The sequence below is a fragment of the Vipera berus genome (genome assembly GCF_964194415.1).
Source record: "Vipera berus genome assembly, chromosome: 12".
NCBI classification, from domain to species: Eukaryota; Metazoa; Chordata; class Lepidosauria; order Squamata; family Viperidae; genus Vipera; species Vipera berus.
In genome coordinates this window covers 9592538-9606727 of record NC_138215.1, presented here as the reverse complement: position 1 = coordinate 9606727, position 14190 = coordinate 9592538, and the positions used below count along the sequence as shown (strand labels likewise).

At 38.0% G+C, this 14190-nt stretch overlaps 1 protein-coding gene across 2 annotated transcripts in view; it reads right to left on the bottom strand.

Annotated features, from left to right (window-relative positions):
- The window catches only part of ASB7 (ankyrin repeat and SOCS box containing 7), a 35536-nt gene that overhangs the window by 20465 nt on the left and 881 nt on the right, over window positions 1-14190 (bottom strand). Inside the window, exons 2-4 of one of the 2 annotated variants that reach the window (XM_081337525.1) lie at window positions 10438-10526; window positions 7049-7144; window positions 4005-4265 (exon numbers count right to left, since the gene is read on the bottom strand). In XM_081337525.1, coding sequence (XP_081193651.1) covers window positions 4005-4215 — 211 coding nt within the window. In that variant the 5' untranslated portion in view covers window positions 4216-4265; window positions 7049-7144; window positions 10438-10526. The remainder of the gene's footprint in view (window positions 1-4004; window positions 4266-7048; window positions 7145-10437; window positions 10527-14190) is intronic. The other variant, XM_081337526.1, reaches the window with a different exon arrangement.

The window sequence follows — 14190 nt, the reverse complement described above, 5'->3', positions numbered from 1 at the left end:
GCGCTTTGCAAGAATGCAATCATCCAATTTTGAAGACGGGAAAGCAGGATAGGGCAAAACGTCAACATTTCAAGAGCAATAGCTAAGGATTCCTTCTCTCACAGAAATCTGGATTCATGAAATATTTTAAAAATTACCAGATGTATAGACCTAATACTATCCTGTCATGTGCAAATGACTAACTCTATTTTTTGTTCGTGCACAATTTACATGGTACCTGGCACTCAATTCTTTCCACTTCTGCTCAAGTTATTTGAATATAAAAAGTGATATAAAACCTTGGCAAGGGTGGAATGCAATATTACAGAAATCTCAACCATGAATACTGTTTTAGGTGGAAAGACAGGATATCATTAAACAAGTGAATTCCTGTTTAATGGAACATTTTATTAGAAATATTCTCTATTTCAGCAAGTGGTTAAAATTGCTTTCCAGATAGTGATAAATATTAAAATCACAACCCTACTTTATAGCTAAAGAAAATAACTTACATTAACAATTTTTGTACAGACTAACTGTGAATTGGAATTCATCTCGTTTAAAAGCTTTCCCTCTGTTTAAATAAACTAGTGTTAACTTGTATTCAACATCTCTCTGTGACATCAGTGAATGTCAGTATCTTCACTGCTTTTCTTGGCATTTTTTCATAGATAAAAAGAACCTCTGTAGTTAAATTTAATATCAGTTGTAAAATCTGAAATCTATTTATTTTAAGTCAACTCAAAGGGAGTACAAAATAATCTGGCTAATTAAGTGGGATCTAGGTGAGGTGGTCCCTGAACAATCTCTTACCCAAATTTATAAACAAAATTTCTACAGAAATCCTACAAAAGCGAGTATACGTAGCTCAGGGTTGAACTGTAAAATCCTTGGTGCTCTCATCGTATTACAAGTTACCTAGCTGGGTACACATCTTCTGCAAACTTACAACCAGGTTCCGTGAGCTCCAAGGATTCCAGAGTTTAGAAATCCTCAAAGGAGGTAAAGAATAACGGAATCTGGAAAATTAAATGATCTAATTATACACACAGAGGGCAAATTCATGGTAAAAATCAAATGGAAAAGAGAAGCAACCTAATTTCATGAGAGACAAAAGCGAATGGAAAGATTCAATAGGTATACTTGATCCCTTATCAAATGAGCAGCTTCTTTCAGCAATTTGTTGCAGGCTTCATGTCTACTATTTTTCTTAAAATAGTAGTCTCACAGTTTTCCTGCCATCTGTAGCATTGGTGGTGAGCCTATGGCACAAGTGCCAATGGCGGCACTCGGAGCCTTCTCTGTGGGCATGTGCACCGTTGCCCCAGCCCCGCCTCCCCTCGCAGTCCCCTCCTCACCAGCAGCCCCCCTGGAGGAAAGTCGCCCCTGGATGCGGCCTGCTTGGAGCAGCGCAGTCAAGCACATGGCAGCTGGGCAGCAGGGACAAGATTCCACCCTTGTGCCCCGTTGCGTGCAGATGATGCTGGGGGCATGGCCAGAAGGCATGGCCAGCATGGTGCTGCAGGGCCACCTGGGTGATCTGCTGCGGCGGGCTGTGGAGGTGGTGGGTGGCCCTGTGGGAGGGGGGGCAGAGCAGGGAGGGGGCAGGCCGGTTTTGGGGCACTCCGTCTCTAAAAGGTTCGCCATCACTGATCTATAGTATGCGTCTAATGTAATATTCATGGTAACTTTTTTTTAACCAACTAGTCTGTGACCATAATAAAGATGGACTTGCTTTCATTTCTTCTCCAATCACTTAATAGGGCTCTTTAGAATTTCAGGACATCATCTTTAATATAACTATCCAGTATACAAAACTGCTTCACAATTGTGGACTCATTTTTTAATTAATTGCGCTACTTGCAAAATATTTCCCCGATTGCTTGCATTCAACCTGGGTGAAAATTTGGAGAACGTTTGCAAGTATGATCAATACATTTAAAAACATAATCAGGTTTCTGTAGCACTTTCGTGACACAAAATTCACACTTTGGATACGAACATATAAGTTTAGGAAATGAATGCATGGCTTTAAGATGTTTTGGTGTGTTAAATTGGCAAATTAAATCAGACCAACTGTCATCTATAAACTAATAACATCAGCCCATCTCAACAAATGATTCTACACATGGTAAACAGTGTTTTTATGCACAAACAGACGCACACACTAAAATACACAGAAGCTGAGAAAACCACAACAAACATCGACAGTCAGGTCTTTTTGCACACTTGGGACCCAGGACTAAGCAAAATATGATATAGATACTAATGGTCTGAAATTGTCAACTGTTTTCATCAGGAATACTCATTTAAGAACACTTGAGTTAGTTTTGGAAAATGCAGCTACAGTACAATAACAAAATGTCAAAGAAGCTTAAGGTTGCCCTGTGTGAATTAAGGACCCATGTAAGGCCCCATCTAGAATCTGCACAGAATTCTGAAATGCTCAGAGATAAATTTGAAAAAAAATATTCCATTAATCTGAATATCAATTTGAGACAATACATCTTGTTAAGCCCTGCCAAGTTTACAGTTCTATTGTGGCAAATTCTGAACCAAAAAGTATTGACTATTGTGGATTTCAGAGAGCATCTGAAACCATTTCCAGAGGTACAGAAACCAGCTATTCACCAAAAATATCAGATATGAAAAGGATAATTTGGAAGAGGAAGAGAAGGGTACTTCATATCTGTTTTGGAAATATTATACTGCCATCTTCTGGTTATATCCCACAGGATGATTGTTAAAAATGACACTACCCAAAGATATCTTGAGTTAAATTTAAGTCCAAGTGACATCGATGAACTAACTATATATTTTCTGGCGATATCAGGGAAATAATTTGCAACTGCCTTCTTTTTAAAAATTTCCAGTTTTTATAACCAGCTTTTTTCAGAGTTATACTTCCAAATAAAAACCATGTCCAATTACCTTAGCTTTTCAAGATCAGCCAAAATTGGCTAAATGTTGCCACATAAACCTTAAAGAATGATTTAATTTTATATACGTGTAGCACAAAGTTCTGTTAATAAAACTGAAGTGAAATATTTTCCTTTATCAATAAGCAATTTCTGTTCATGTAAAGCCCCGATTCTCTAAAGAAATATTATACGTTATTTGTCCAGAATTTTAATGGGTATCCTGCTTGGGCCAGGGGCTAGACTAGAAGGCCTCCAAGGTCCCTTTCAACTTTGCGGTTTTGTATTTTGCTATCCAGACCTCTTCTTTTATCCTCAGCTGAATAATCAACACCCACTACCTCTTCATCCATAAATGAGAAATTATTGATAAATTTAAGTGGAGGATGCAGAGATTAAAGGAACAGAATCTCTGTTTGTTATCTCTTTGGAAGACTTCCATTATTTTATTTGTTTACAAATGCAACTTAAAGCAAAGAGAAATGGACTCTAATTGACACTGGAAAATTATTGAGAAATCTAAAACTAAATGCTATTTCCAGAACAATGACAATTCCATATAGGATTAATTTAGCAGAACTGAATTAAGAAGCTAAATTGTTCTATGAAATTACTCACCTTTGTTTTGTTCTGCTATTACAGATACGTTTATGTGTATTTGTTAGAAGTGGTTAGTACCCTACACCCAAAAATGGTTTTATATGTCAGACCATCTAAATTTACATTACAAATTTAATCACAATATAACTTATAATATACAGTAAGATATTAGCCATCTACTAGAAACCAGTCCCTGCAGAAATATGTTGTGTAATGAGTTAACTTTTTCTTTTGTACAATACTCCAAACACACAACAAATGAGTGCCATCTTGTGGTCGACTCTGAAGTCACGTAGCTTGTCTGCTGTTTTGGGTTTTTTTCCCTTTCCACACCCTATTAGAAATCTAACCATTTAGAAATTAAATTTTATCTAGATCATGTTGGAGTGCAAACAGCAGGAGGGAAAAAGGAGAGAAAATTCTATTTTTAAAAAAAGGAAAACTAAGAGAAGGTCTGAAACGTTTAATCACCAAGCAACCATAAATTCCTCTGTTAGGTCAACTAACCTCCATGTTCAAGAAACACACGAACGCATCTTTCCTTCCCTCTTGCTGCTGAGAAATGGAGCAAGGTCCAGCCGTTAGCATCTCGGCCGTTTGGAGAGTAGCCCTGCTCTAACATTTTGCGCACCGTGTGGACATCCCCGGCGGCCACTGCTGCCTGAATCTGCAACTCTTCCTGTAGCTCAGGGTTCCTCCGGCAATGGTGATGTAACATCCTCGCAGAATCTGCCTCCTAAAGAAGGGTCATGAAGTCTCACCAGCCACCTTGAAGTGATAAAAGAATGAAATGCAAATCACTGTGCGTTGAGAGAGGGGGACGCTCCTCCTGACCGTCAGCTCCAGCAGTGTTTCTCAACCTTGGTCACCTTAAGACCTGTGGACTTCAACTCCCAGAATTCCCCAGCCAGGCCATTCTCTTAAGTCCACAGGTCTTAAAACGGCCAAGGCTGAGAAACACTGAACTACAACATCAGCTACACATACATTAAAATGATCTGAAGAGCTGTACACAATGACCTCTACCCTGACATTTTCCATAGCCCATAGCAACAGGAAAATCCAATTGTGAAGACAAAGAGACCAACAGAATACCAACAACATAATTTATGTAAGTGATTACAGTAGTGGCCAAAATTGTGGAAACCTTTGGAAAAAGTGTATTTTTGAGGCTTGATGGATAATAACACCACTTTTTTTGGGGGGGAGTAGTACCATAAAATTATATATCAGTGGAAAGATAATTTAATCAAGAATGTAATGCAACAAAGTTTGTTCAATTATCTGTACTGTATTCTATGAAAAGTTATAGCCAAATAACCAGAAAAAGGAAGCACCACTTGCTTAGGTTGATATCGGGTAGCTTTCCTTCATCTGATTGTAGCCAATGAGCGTGAGTGTTTAGAGAGCCAATCAGGTGTCATCTTGTTTTGGCAATGAGCCAATCAGATCACAGTAAGATTCAGTTATTGATGTCATGTATTGAAGTTGGACCATAAGAAAGGCTGAGCGCCAAAGAATTGAAGCCTTTGAACTATGGTGCTGGAGAAGACTCCTGCGAGTCCCTTGGACTGCAAGGCGATCAAACCGGTCAGTCCTAGAGGAGATCAACCCTGACTGCTCTTTAGAAGGCCAGATCCTGAAGCTAAAACTCAAATACTTTGGCCACCTGATGAGAAGGAAGGACTCACTGGAGAAGAGCCTAATGCTGGGAAAGGTTGAGGGCAAGAGAAGAAGGGGACGACAGAGAATGAGGTGGCAGGATGGAGTCACTGAAGCAGTAGGCGTGAGCTTAAACGGACTCCAGAAGATGGTAGAGGACAGGAAGGCCTGGAGGAACGTTGTCCATGGGGTCGCGATGGGCCGGACACGACTTTGCAACTAACAACAACATTGAACCTGAGAGGAGGACATTTGTCAGTGTGTTATGTGATCGATTATCAAGTTGGTTGGGGTTTTTTGTGTTCTTTCGTTTAGTGAGCTTGTAAAATGTAATAAAATTAAAGTAATGGTGCAAAGAGTTGACTAGTCGCCCAGAAAGCAATGTAAAGTAGTATTATTACGTGAACAAGGCTACAGTTATAAAGAAATTAGAAGAAAAATTGGTGGAAATTTAACCAAAGGTGACACTTCTGCTGTACACTTTTCCCAAAAGCTTTCCACAATTTTGGCCACAACTGTATATCAGCTTAAGTAAGTAGCCACAAATATGTATTGTAAAGAGCGAAGACTTTTCCTATCTTCAATTCTGGTTTGAGACAAGTAACTTAGGGAGGGTAATGGCAGAAAGACCAAACTGCACGAGTATAAAGGTATAAAGCTTTCAAGCAGTTGTCTCTAAGGTTCTGACACAGGAATATATATGAGTAACAATTCAAGGCTCAAGACACATTTGACAGGGTAACAGGCTAAAAACCGATTTGCAGGGAAGAGACAAAATAAGTGATCTAGTCAACAGGAACAATCCACCCCCCAAGGAACTAAGGAAAGGAAGGTGTTTTTCTCCTTCCCATATAATGTTACAGGTAGTCCTCAACGTACAACAGTTCATTTTGTGATCGTTCAAAGTACAACACTGAAATGACTTATGACCATTTTTCACCCTTACAGCTGTTTGCAAAATCCCCATGGTCATGTGATCAAACTTCAGACACCTGGCAAATGACTCCTATTTATGACGGTTGTAGTTTCATGGGATTCTGCGATCACCTTTCTGACAAGCAAAGTCAATGGGGGAAGCCAGATTCACTTAACAGCCGTGTTACTAACTTAACAACTACAACAATTCACTTAATAATTGTGGCAAGAGAGGTCGTAAAGTGGGACAAAACTCACAGTACATGTCTCACTTAGCAAAAGAAATGTTGGGCTCAATTGTGCTCGTAAGTCAAGGACTACCTGTGCTTGCAAACCATGAAATCTGCCTAACCAAAAACTTATCATCTCCAATTAATGCCTGTGGGAATTACAAGAACGCATTAGCAACAATTCCTCTTCTGACTTGCAAACACAAGCAGAAGGGAAAAGGGGGGGGGGAAGGGTCTTCTATTTAAATGGAGCAAGAAATAGAAAAAATTGTATTTTGCAAGGACTGTGTTGATCCTTGCACGGGGGGGGGGGGGATTGGCCCAAAGTCACCCAGGTGGGTGGCTAACAGGGGGAATCAGAACTCATGGCCTTCTACGTTTTAGTCAGGTGCCTTAACCAATATATCAAAGTGTTTATATACACAAACTGCATCAGAATTTTTTTAATGTTTTTTTAAATATGATTAACGCCCATTTCTAAAAGTAGATAATTACAACACGTCTGTGTCATTTAATATTTGATATCTTAAATCATTTCACTTTTTCATAAAAACTATTCTTAGAAATTAAAAACAAATGCCAGTTTCATAATGTTTCACTCAAATACTGGATATTTACTCATAAAATTGTCTTTGGAGGGAGCATTGGAAAAGCTGATCCTGGATGACCTCACTGACAATTCCTGAGTAAGATGCAGGTAACATTTTCCACAAAGAATGATTAAGGCCCCCTATTAAGAAATACCTTATAGGCAAAAGTCAGTTTTTGTAAGTTGTGTTTTCCGTCTTCATTGTACATTGCTTTGTCTGCAGGCATAATACAGCAAGCAAATGGTTTCTCCTTGAAATGAAGAAGGTGTTTGTTAGATCAAAGCAAGCAAAGAAGCAAGAAATGTTGTTCATCTAATCTCAGATACTGTGAGGATTGCAAGAAAAAGTAGAACTGTGGGTGCATTTTGGGGGGGATACTACTAAACTAAGTGGCAAGGCAAGGCAGAAAAAGCAGGCAGAATACACAAAGAGCAAACAAATATGCACAGATCTGTGTTTACAAACAAAAGACAGCTGAATGATGGGCCTCTCATAACATACCACGCCAATATATCCAAACTTCACTCAGAGGTTATTTGGACAAGCAAGTTACTCCTACCATTTATATTGTAAATGCTGAATTGTTAATTAATTGGAAAAGATTATGCAATGGCAATGTCATTCCTAGATTTAAATAAGCTTATATACCCAAAGGGCTACATTATAAATGAATATATATATGTATATATGTATATATGTATATGAATATATATATATGTATATATATATATATATATATATATATAATCAAAATGAAAGGGTTTTTTTTAAAATTCCACTACTGTACATATCCACTGCTCACAGGACATCCCGACTGCAGAACAATCCATTCCTAACAATGTTCCAGAAGAGGTCCAGAGAACTTCACAGAATATTTTGATGTTTCATAAATGGGCTGACTTCAGAAGACTTGGAAATTCTATGCGGAGTTGTCTTCAGTTGAAACATTTTATGATAGAACATTTTGCACCACCCTCAGCCCATTACTTTCCTTCTCTGGTTATTTCTTCCAAGAAGAAACATTTATCCTAATAGCACTGCTGTTTCGTTACAGAGGTGATCAGTCATTCCTTTGCTTCAAGTTTCAGCAAGGGAAATGGCCTTACATGGGGTGTCCTTCTGTTCCTCTGATCCTTCTTCACCATCCATTTTCTTTTATGGGTATTCAGATCTTTCTGTATCAGGGGTCTTCAAACATGGCCTGGCTGAGGAATTCTGGGAGTTGAAGTCCACAAGTCATAAAAGGGCCAAGTTTGAAGACCCCTGTTCTCTACCATACACCAAGGTTTAAGGAAGCTATATCTCACAGGAAATTGTCGGTCTAACCGAATGAGACATTCACACATTACACTAAGGTATGGTTGTTTCAATAAGTGACCCACTAATGGCCAAGTCCCAAATCACAAAGTGCCACAAACCACAGTTTATTAATTACAATACTTGAGCTGGCACAACAAAGGAAACCAAGCACATTTTGTAATGGTTTTAAATGCCTTTGAACTTAGCTACTTTGCTTGATTGTAGAAGCTTGCCATGGTTTCAGTTAAGAATCTTTCCCTACCTAGAGTTTTTGAAGACTAAACAACAGTCTATGCATTAGCAGAGCACGTGCTTACTGTTTTAGCGCTTCCAATATTTTTGCAGGACTTATTGTTCCCTGTTTATCTCATTGTTTAAAATGTGGGTTATTGATTCAAACTGGTGAATGCAAAGAAAGATTTGACTACTGTGGAATATGACAACAGTAGGACAACATTTTGTTGTCTAAAACCAATGTCACAATAGGAATGGGAGGGGGGGGGTCAACACAAATTAGATTTTGGGGAGTCCAAAGTCTTTATTTCAAAAAGCAGCATTGCTTCATCCTTTCCCTCAGCTGAAAAGCATTTTTCAAAAGCACATTTAATCTCCCTGCAATACTTGCAGCTGAAAACAAGATAGGAAATTAATAAAGATACTAAAACACAATGCTGTGTTCCTGTGCACTATAAAAGTCAGTCATGCTTCTGCATTCATAAAGTGACATAATGAAAACAGCTAGTAAATAAAAGTGGAAGGTTCTTTCCCAGGCCCAAATCAATGCTGCCCCATTTACTGTTCACTTACAAATCATAATGGTCTGGTTTGCACAACATGCTAAGCCAAAAATAAACAAACCACATTACACGCTGTATATCATGAAAATACAGTTGCTGTTAACCAACTGTAAAATGGGTATAAATGCCAACTTCAGTACAGCACAGAAGTAATGAATGGCTTACCAAGTGTAAAGTATGCAGGTTCTATTATAAAAGGCATAGTGTTTGTGTGTGTGTGCGCGCACACATACACGCATGCATACATACTACACACACACACACAATGAAACCTGTAGAAGGATGAGATTTGCCCTCTTCTACAAGCTACTTGGAAGGTAAAATGTTGTTATATTATGAATGCAGTTGCCAAAGTATCACAAAGTATTTGAACTTGCTCTCAGAATCAACATAAATGATTGTAATGTAACAATTTTTAAATGCAAACTTTTGACCCTAAGATTGCAATTGGAACAAGCAAAAAGACTCATCTAAAGTTCATAAAGGCTTCAAATAACAAAAGCAATATAAACATTTAAACGTATTTGATCACTCGGCTGTAAATATTAACCATTTTAAAAAGCTCATCACATTTTGAAAACCTAAAACTCACTTCACCTTAGGAATACCACCAAGGCTAATATATTCCACCCTTCGCTGTTTACCTTGCAAATTGTTTCTCAGTGACATATTTTCAAATTCTTGTAATCACAAGGAGCCCCTGAAATCATACTGAGCCTCACTGAACAAAAATAGTATCTGACTCTTTCCCTACAAAACTATCAACGGGGACCAGTAAGTAAACTTAAAAAGAGAACATTTAATTTCATGGACTTGAATGTGGGAGTTCAAAACATACGGTATGTATCTCAGCTTAGTAAGCGAAGAGTCTACGTGCTATATTCTGATGACATTCTTCCTTTAAGACACTAGGTTTATCACGGAAAATCTTCAATAAAAGATCTCTTAAGTTGCATGTGATATGGTTACTATGGTCAACTTTAGGATCCTAGAAAGCATAACATCTGTCTAATCTTCAATAGAAAACAACTGAACACTTTCTGGGTCAACTATGTAGAGGGAAAGAGAAGTAAAAGACTGAGTCAATGGTATAAATCTTGTGTGTTTCTTAAGTTTATTAATCCAAAACATGTATACCCAAACTGGGCCAGTGTATCCAATTCAAAGGAACTGATTCTCAAAAAAGGGCAAATGAATTAGAAATCAGACTGCTGCAATGCGCTATACACACACATCATCAAACTAAAACAGTTGCCTTTGCTAAGCAGATATTACAGTTTGTTAAGGTAACTAAGCTATGTGTACAATCCAATGTACGGAGTGTCTTCTGTGCTTCCCAATACACAAATAACACATCTTGTTTGTAACTTCCAACAGAACAGAAATCATACAAAACATCAACCATTACTAGGAATAATCCTACCAAGTAGTATTTTAGATCAGTTACCTGGATACTTGGTTCTTCTATTACATTTTTGCTTCTTGGTTTTTATTTTGTATTCAAAGTTTCCTAATTTCTTATGTAGCAGCATGAGCCTGGAAAACAAGCAGAACAGATTCATAATAAATACAGGAGTGTTTCCTTATGCCTTCCATCTTTATTACATTTTCCCTTATCATCCAAAAAGGAATGCAGAGCAGTTTACCTTATCAGCCCCAGATCCCCAGCATTACTTTGGTCAAACGACAACCCTATGATACAATTTATGGTGAAAGATGATGGGTTGACCAAAAACTTCAGAAACTGTAGTGAATGAATGGGAATTTGAATCAAGTCCTTCCCTCTCCCAGTAGTTCAATATTATGACTGGTTATGCACCACAATTCTTAATAATTTGTAGAATTTTCTTGCTTTACACATTATTCCAACCTATAAACTATGATTTGCAAATAGCAAAGGCTGCATTCACATGCTATGCTAAGTTAAACCAAACCACAGTAGGGCTCAGAGTGATACACAAAGTTAAATATACTATATAATTGTATTAAAGCCTAAAAATGGGATCCTTTATCATACATTTTAAAGGTCATCACTCTGCTTTAGATGATCAGCAACCTTCATCTTCCAATTCTCTGTACTATGGTGAATAAAGCATTCTCTTTACATAAATCATGGAAAAGTTTTTTTTAAAAAATCTAGCTTAGGTTTGGTAACAATTAGCTTCATCTTCCGTTGCCTCTCCAATGCAATCTTTAGAGAAGACTCAATACACGTTTTCCTGTCCTTCTCCATCTTATAAGTACAGTATTTCTTCCTTAACCATTCCAACTATTTGTTTCGTTATTGATGTTGTTACCCGTTCAGAATAAGAGGATGCCCTCCCCCCCCCTCTAAGGAGCTCACTAAAAAAATCCTCCCCACCTGCAGCTCAGGCCCTGGGGATACCAACATAAACCGCACTCTCCCTTTTTTAATATAATCTCTTTCTCTCCCAGATCAAGCCATTCTGATCTTTATACATATGAGGAAGAGGTGAACTTTGAAAAACTCACGACGATTTAAATGTGCTTTTCAACAATTTCTCAACTTTGGGGTCACTAGCTCCCAACTCTCATCATTAATCTCTTAATATTAAACCTGAAGTTATCTGATGAAACTGAACAGTGAAAGTTTCATACCAGATAAAAGGAGACATTCCACACAGCATGTTTATTAACTGATGAAATTTGCTATCACAAGATAAAGTGAGTCCTGCCAACCTGGACTGCTACAAAAATAGACAAGTATGTGGAGAATAAAGATATCAATGAATTGTTCTATATTACCTTCAGCATCACAGCTAGGGTGTTTTTGAATCACTGTTGCCAGGGAACACAAGTACTGTAGGAGAAAGCAACTTAACTCATATTCTGATAGAGGTTTGACAAAGGATCTGGCTGGCCACTGTGTTGATCAAATGGATCTTTGATTTGATCCAGCATGGTTCTTTTTTATCTATTCTATTATGTTCCCAAGCTTCCAAGATGGGTTTTCGTTAATTGTTTCCCATCTAACCCTCATGATTTTGTCTTCTGTATTTTTTAAAGAATTATTTCTACCTATTGCATTCCTCTAAGCAATAGAAATTAAGTGGACTTCCTTCACACATTCTCTCTCCACACATTATCGGCCACTGCCATTTTAAATTTGCTAACCAGTGAATATATCCTGTTGAACTGAATGGAACGTACTAACATGTACAGAATGAGAAGTAAATCTTTTTTTTTACTTTTTGAGGTAACAAGAAAGGAAAGCATTTGTTTTCATAATTGTTCAGAAAATATATTAATCGTCCTGAGGTATAACTTAGAAAATGTACTTCAAAGAACGCTGCAGATTGTAATGGCTACACACTTCATCAGAACACTTGTACAATATTATTTTTTAAATGGGCCACAAAGCCTTAATAAATGCTACAGTTCATACAGGAGACATAACAGTCAATTCCAAACTGAGCAGCTGCATTTCCGTAAGATGTTAAGTATGGTTAATTTAACCCTTAGTGGGTTTTGAATATGTATGTGTTTACCATGTTATATAGACTACTTGATTGATTTATTAATTTATTTTCATGGGTTTATGATTTTTTACAGTATTGTGCAAATCCATGCAAAGAAATTAATAAATCAATCCAGTAAACACACACTCCTGTCACATAATCAGGAAAAAGGTGCTAAGCGAAGAAAGGTTGGTCAAACCATACCTAAAATATTGCATCCAGCTCTGGATGTAGCATTTTAGGAATGACTTTGACAAATCAAGAATCTTTATGAGGATTGAATGATTGGAGTCATTGACTATGTGTAACATGAAGACCTGATACAAGATAGTGGTCTTCAAATATATGATTATGTAGAAAACTGGGCAGGATTGTTGCAGTTGTTCCTGATGACGAAACACAATTGGACTTTAATTAAAAACACTTCAGTCGGGCATTCGTATTAACTTCTAATAAGAGTTCTTCAACAATAGAACATACTGTCACAGGAAGTATTTGAACAGAAACTGGGTGGTTGATAGGGATGTTATAGCAGGGTTTTGACTACATGATATCCAAAATATTTCTACTCTTTCTATTCTATTATTTTACAGACCTATGATGGAAAAATAAGTTTAATTTTTTTTCTTCCATCCAATTGTGTCTCATCCTCAGAAACTACCTTTACAAGTCCCTACTGTTTTATTGACAAGGTTTTTCAGAAGTGGTTTGTCACTGCCTCCTTCCTAGGGCTGAGAGAAAGTGACTGGTCCAGAATCACCTAGCTGTCTTTGTGCCTAAAGCGAGACCAGAATTCATGATCTCCCCGTTTCTAGCTCAATGCCTTAACTACTACATCAAAACACAAAATTTAACTTCAAATTGCCCTGTTTTCCGTCTCAAATGACTACTCTCAGTTCAAAACAGGCTTTCCAATCTTGGTGGAAATGCTGTCTCTACTATCCCAAGCATTCTGGAATCACCGAAAGCCCCAAACACATCAGTTCTGAGTTCAAACTGGAAATATTTAAAACTCAGGGAACACACCTGGAAGAGTCAAAACACAACATTTCTAACTTGAAACCAGTGTACTGAGCTGGAAGTGTTTCAAATTCACAATGTTCTGCACACTAGAAATATCTTTACCGGGATGTACCCAGATGAAAAGTGCCTGCACTCTGTTATCAGTACTAACATAAGTGCTGGTTTACTAAGGGTTGTTTTTTTTTTTGGTGGGGTGGAGGGAGAATGGTGTGCTGAACAAGAAGGTCCCCATAGCATGCCAGACACAAACATGGTTCAGTTATGTTGGGTGATCCCAGGCAAGCGAATCAGAAAAATCACTGCATGGGTTGTTAGCATTTTGAAGACACACATAACTTACATGTGCTAATCCTCTCTGCCCTCCTCCCAAGATACTCAGCTTGACCCTGGTTCACTCCATTAACCCGATGCCCTAGATTCCCACAGCATGCTGACATAAGACTCCTAAACCTGGGTCCAGATAAGGCACGAGGCAGTTGGTTGACTCCACGGCTGGCTCCCATATTTTTTTCTTCTTCTTGTTTTTCTTCCCAGTTTTGAAGAAGCTTCTTGGATGAGAAGTGAAAGGTGTTCAAACAAAACACCCAGAAAAGCCCAGGTGCTTTTTATGGGGGGTGGGGGGGGAGAGACCTTTGGGACAACCATGACCCAGATGGTGGAGAACTTCCTTATAGACCAGGGGTCTTCAAACTCGGCCC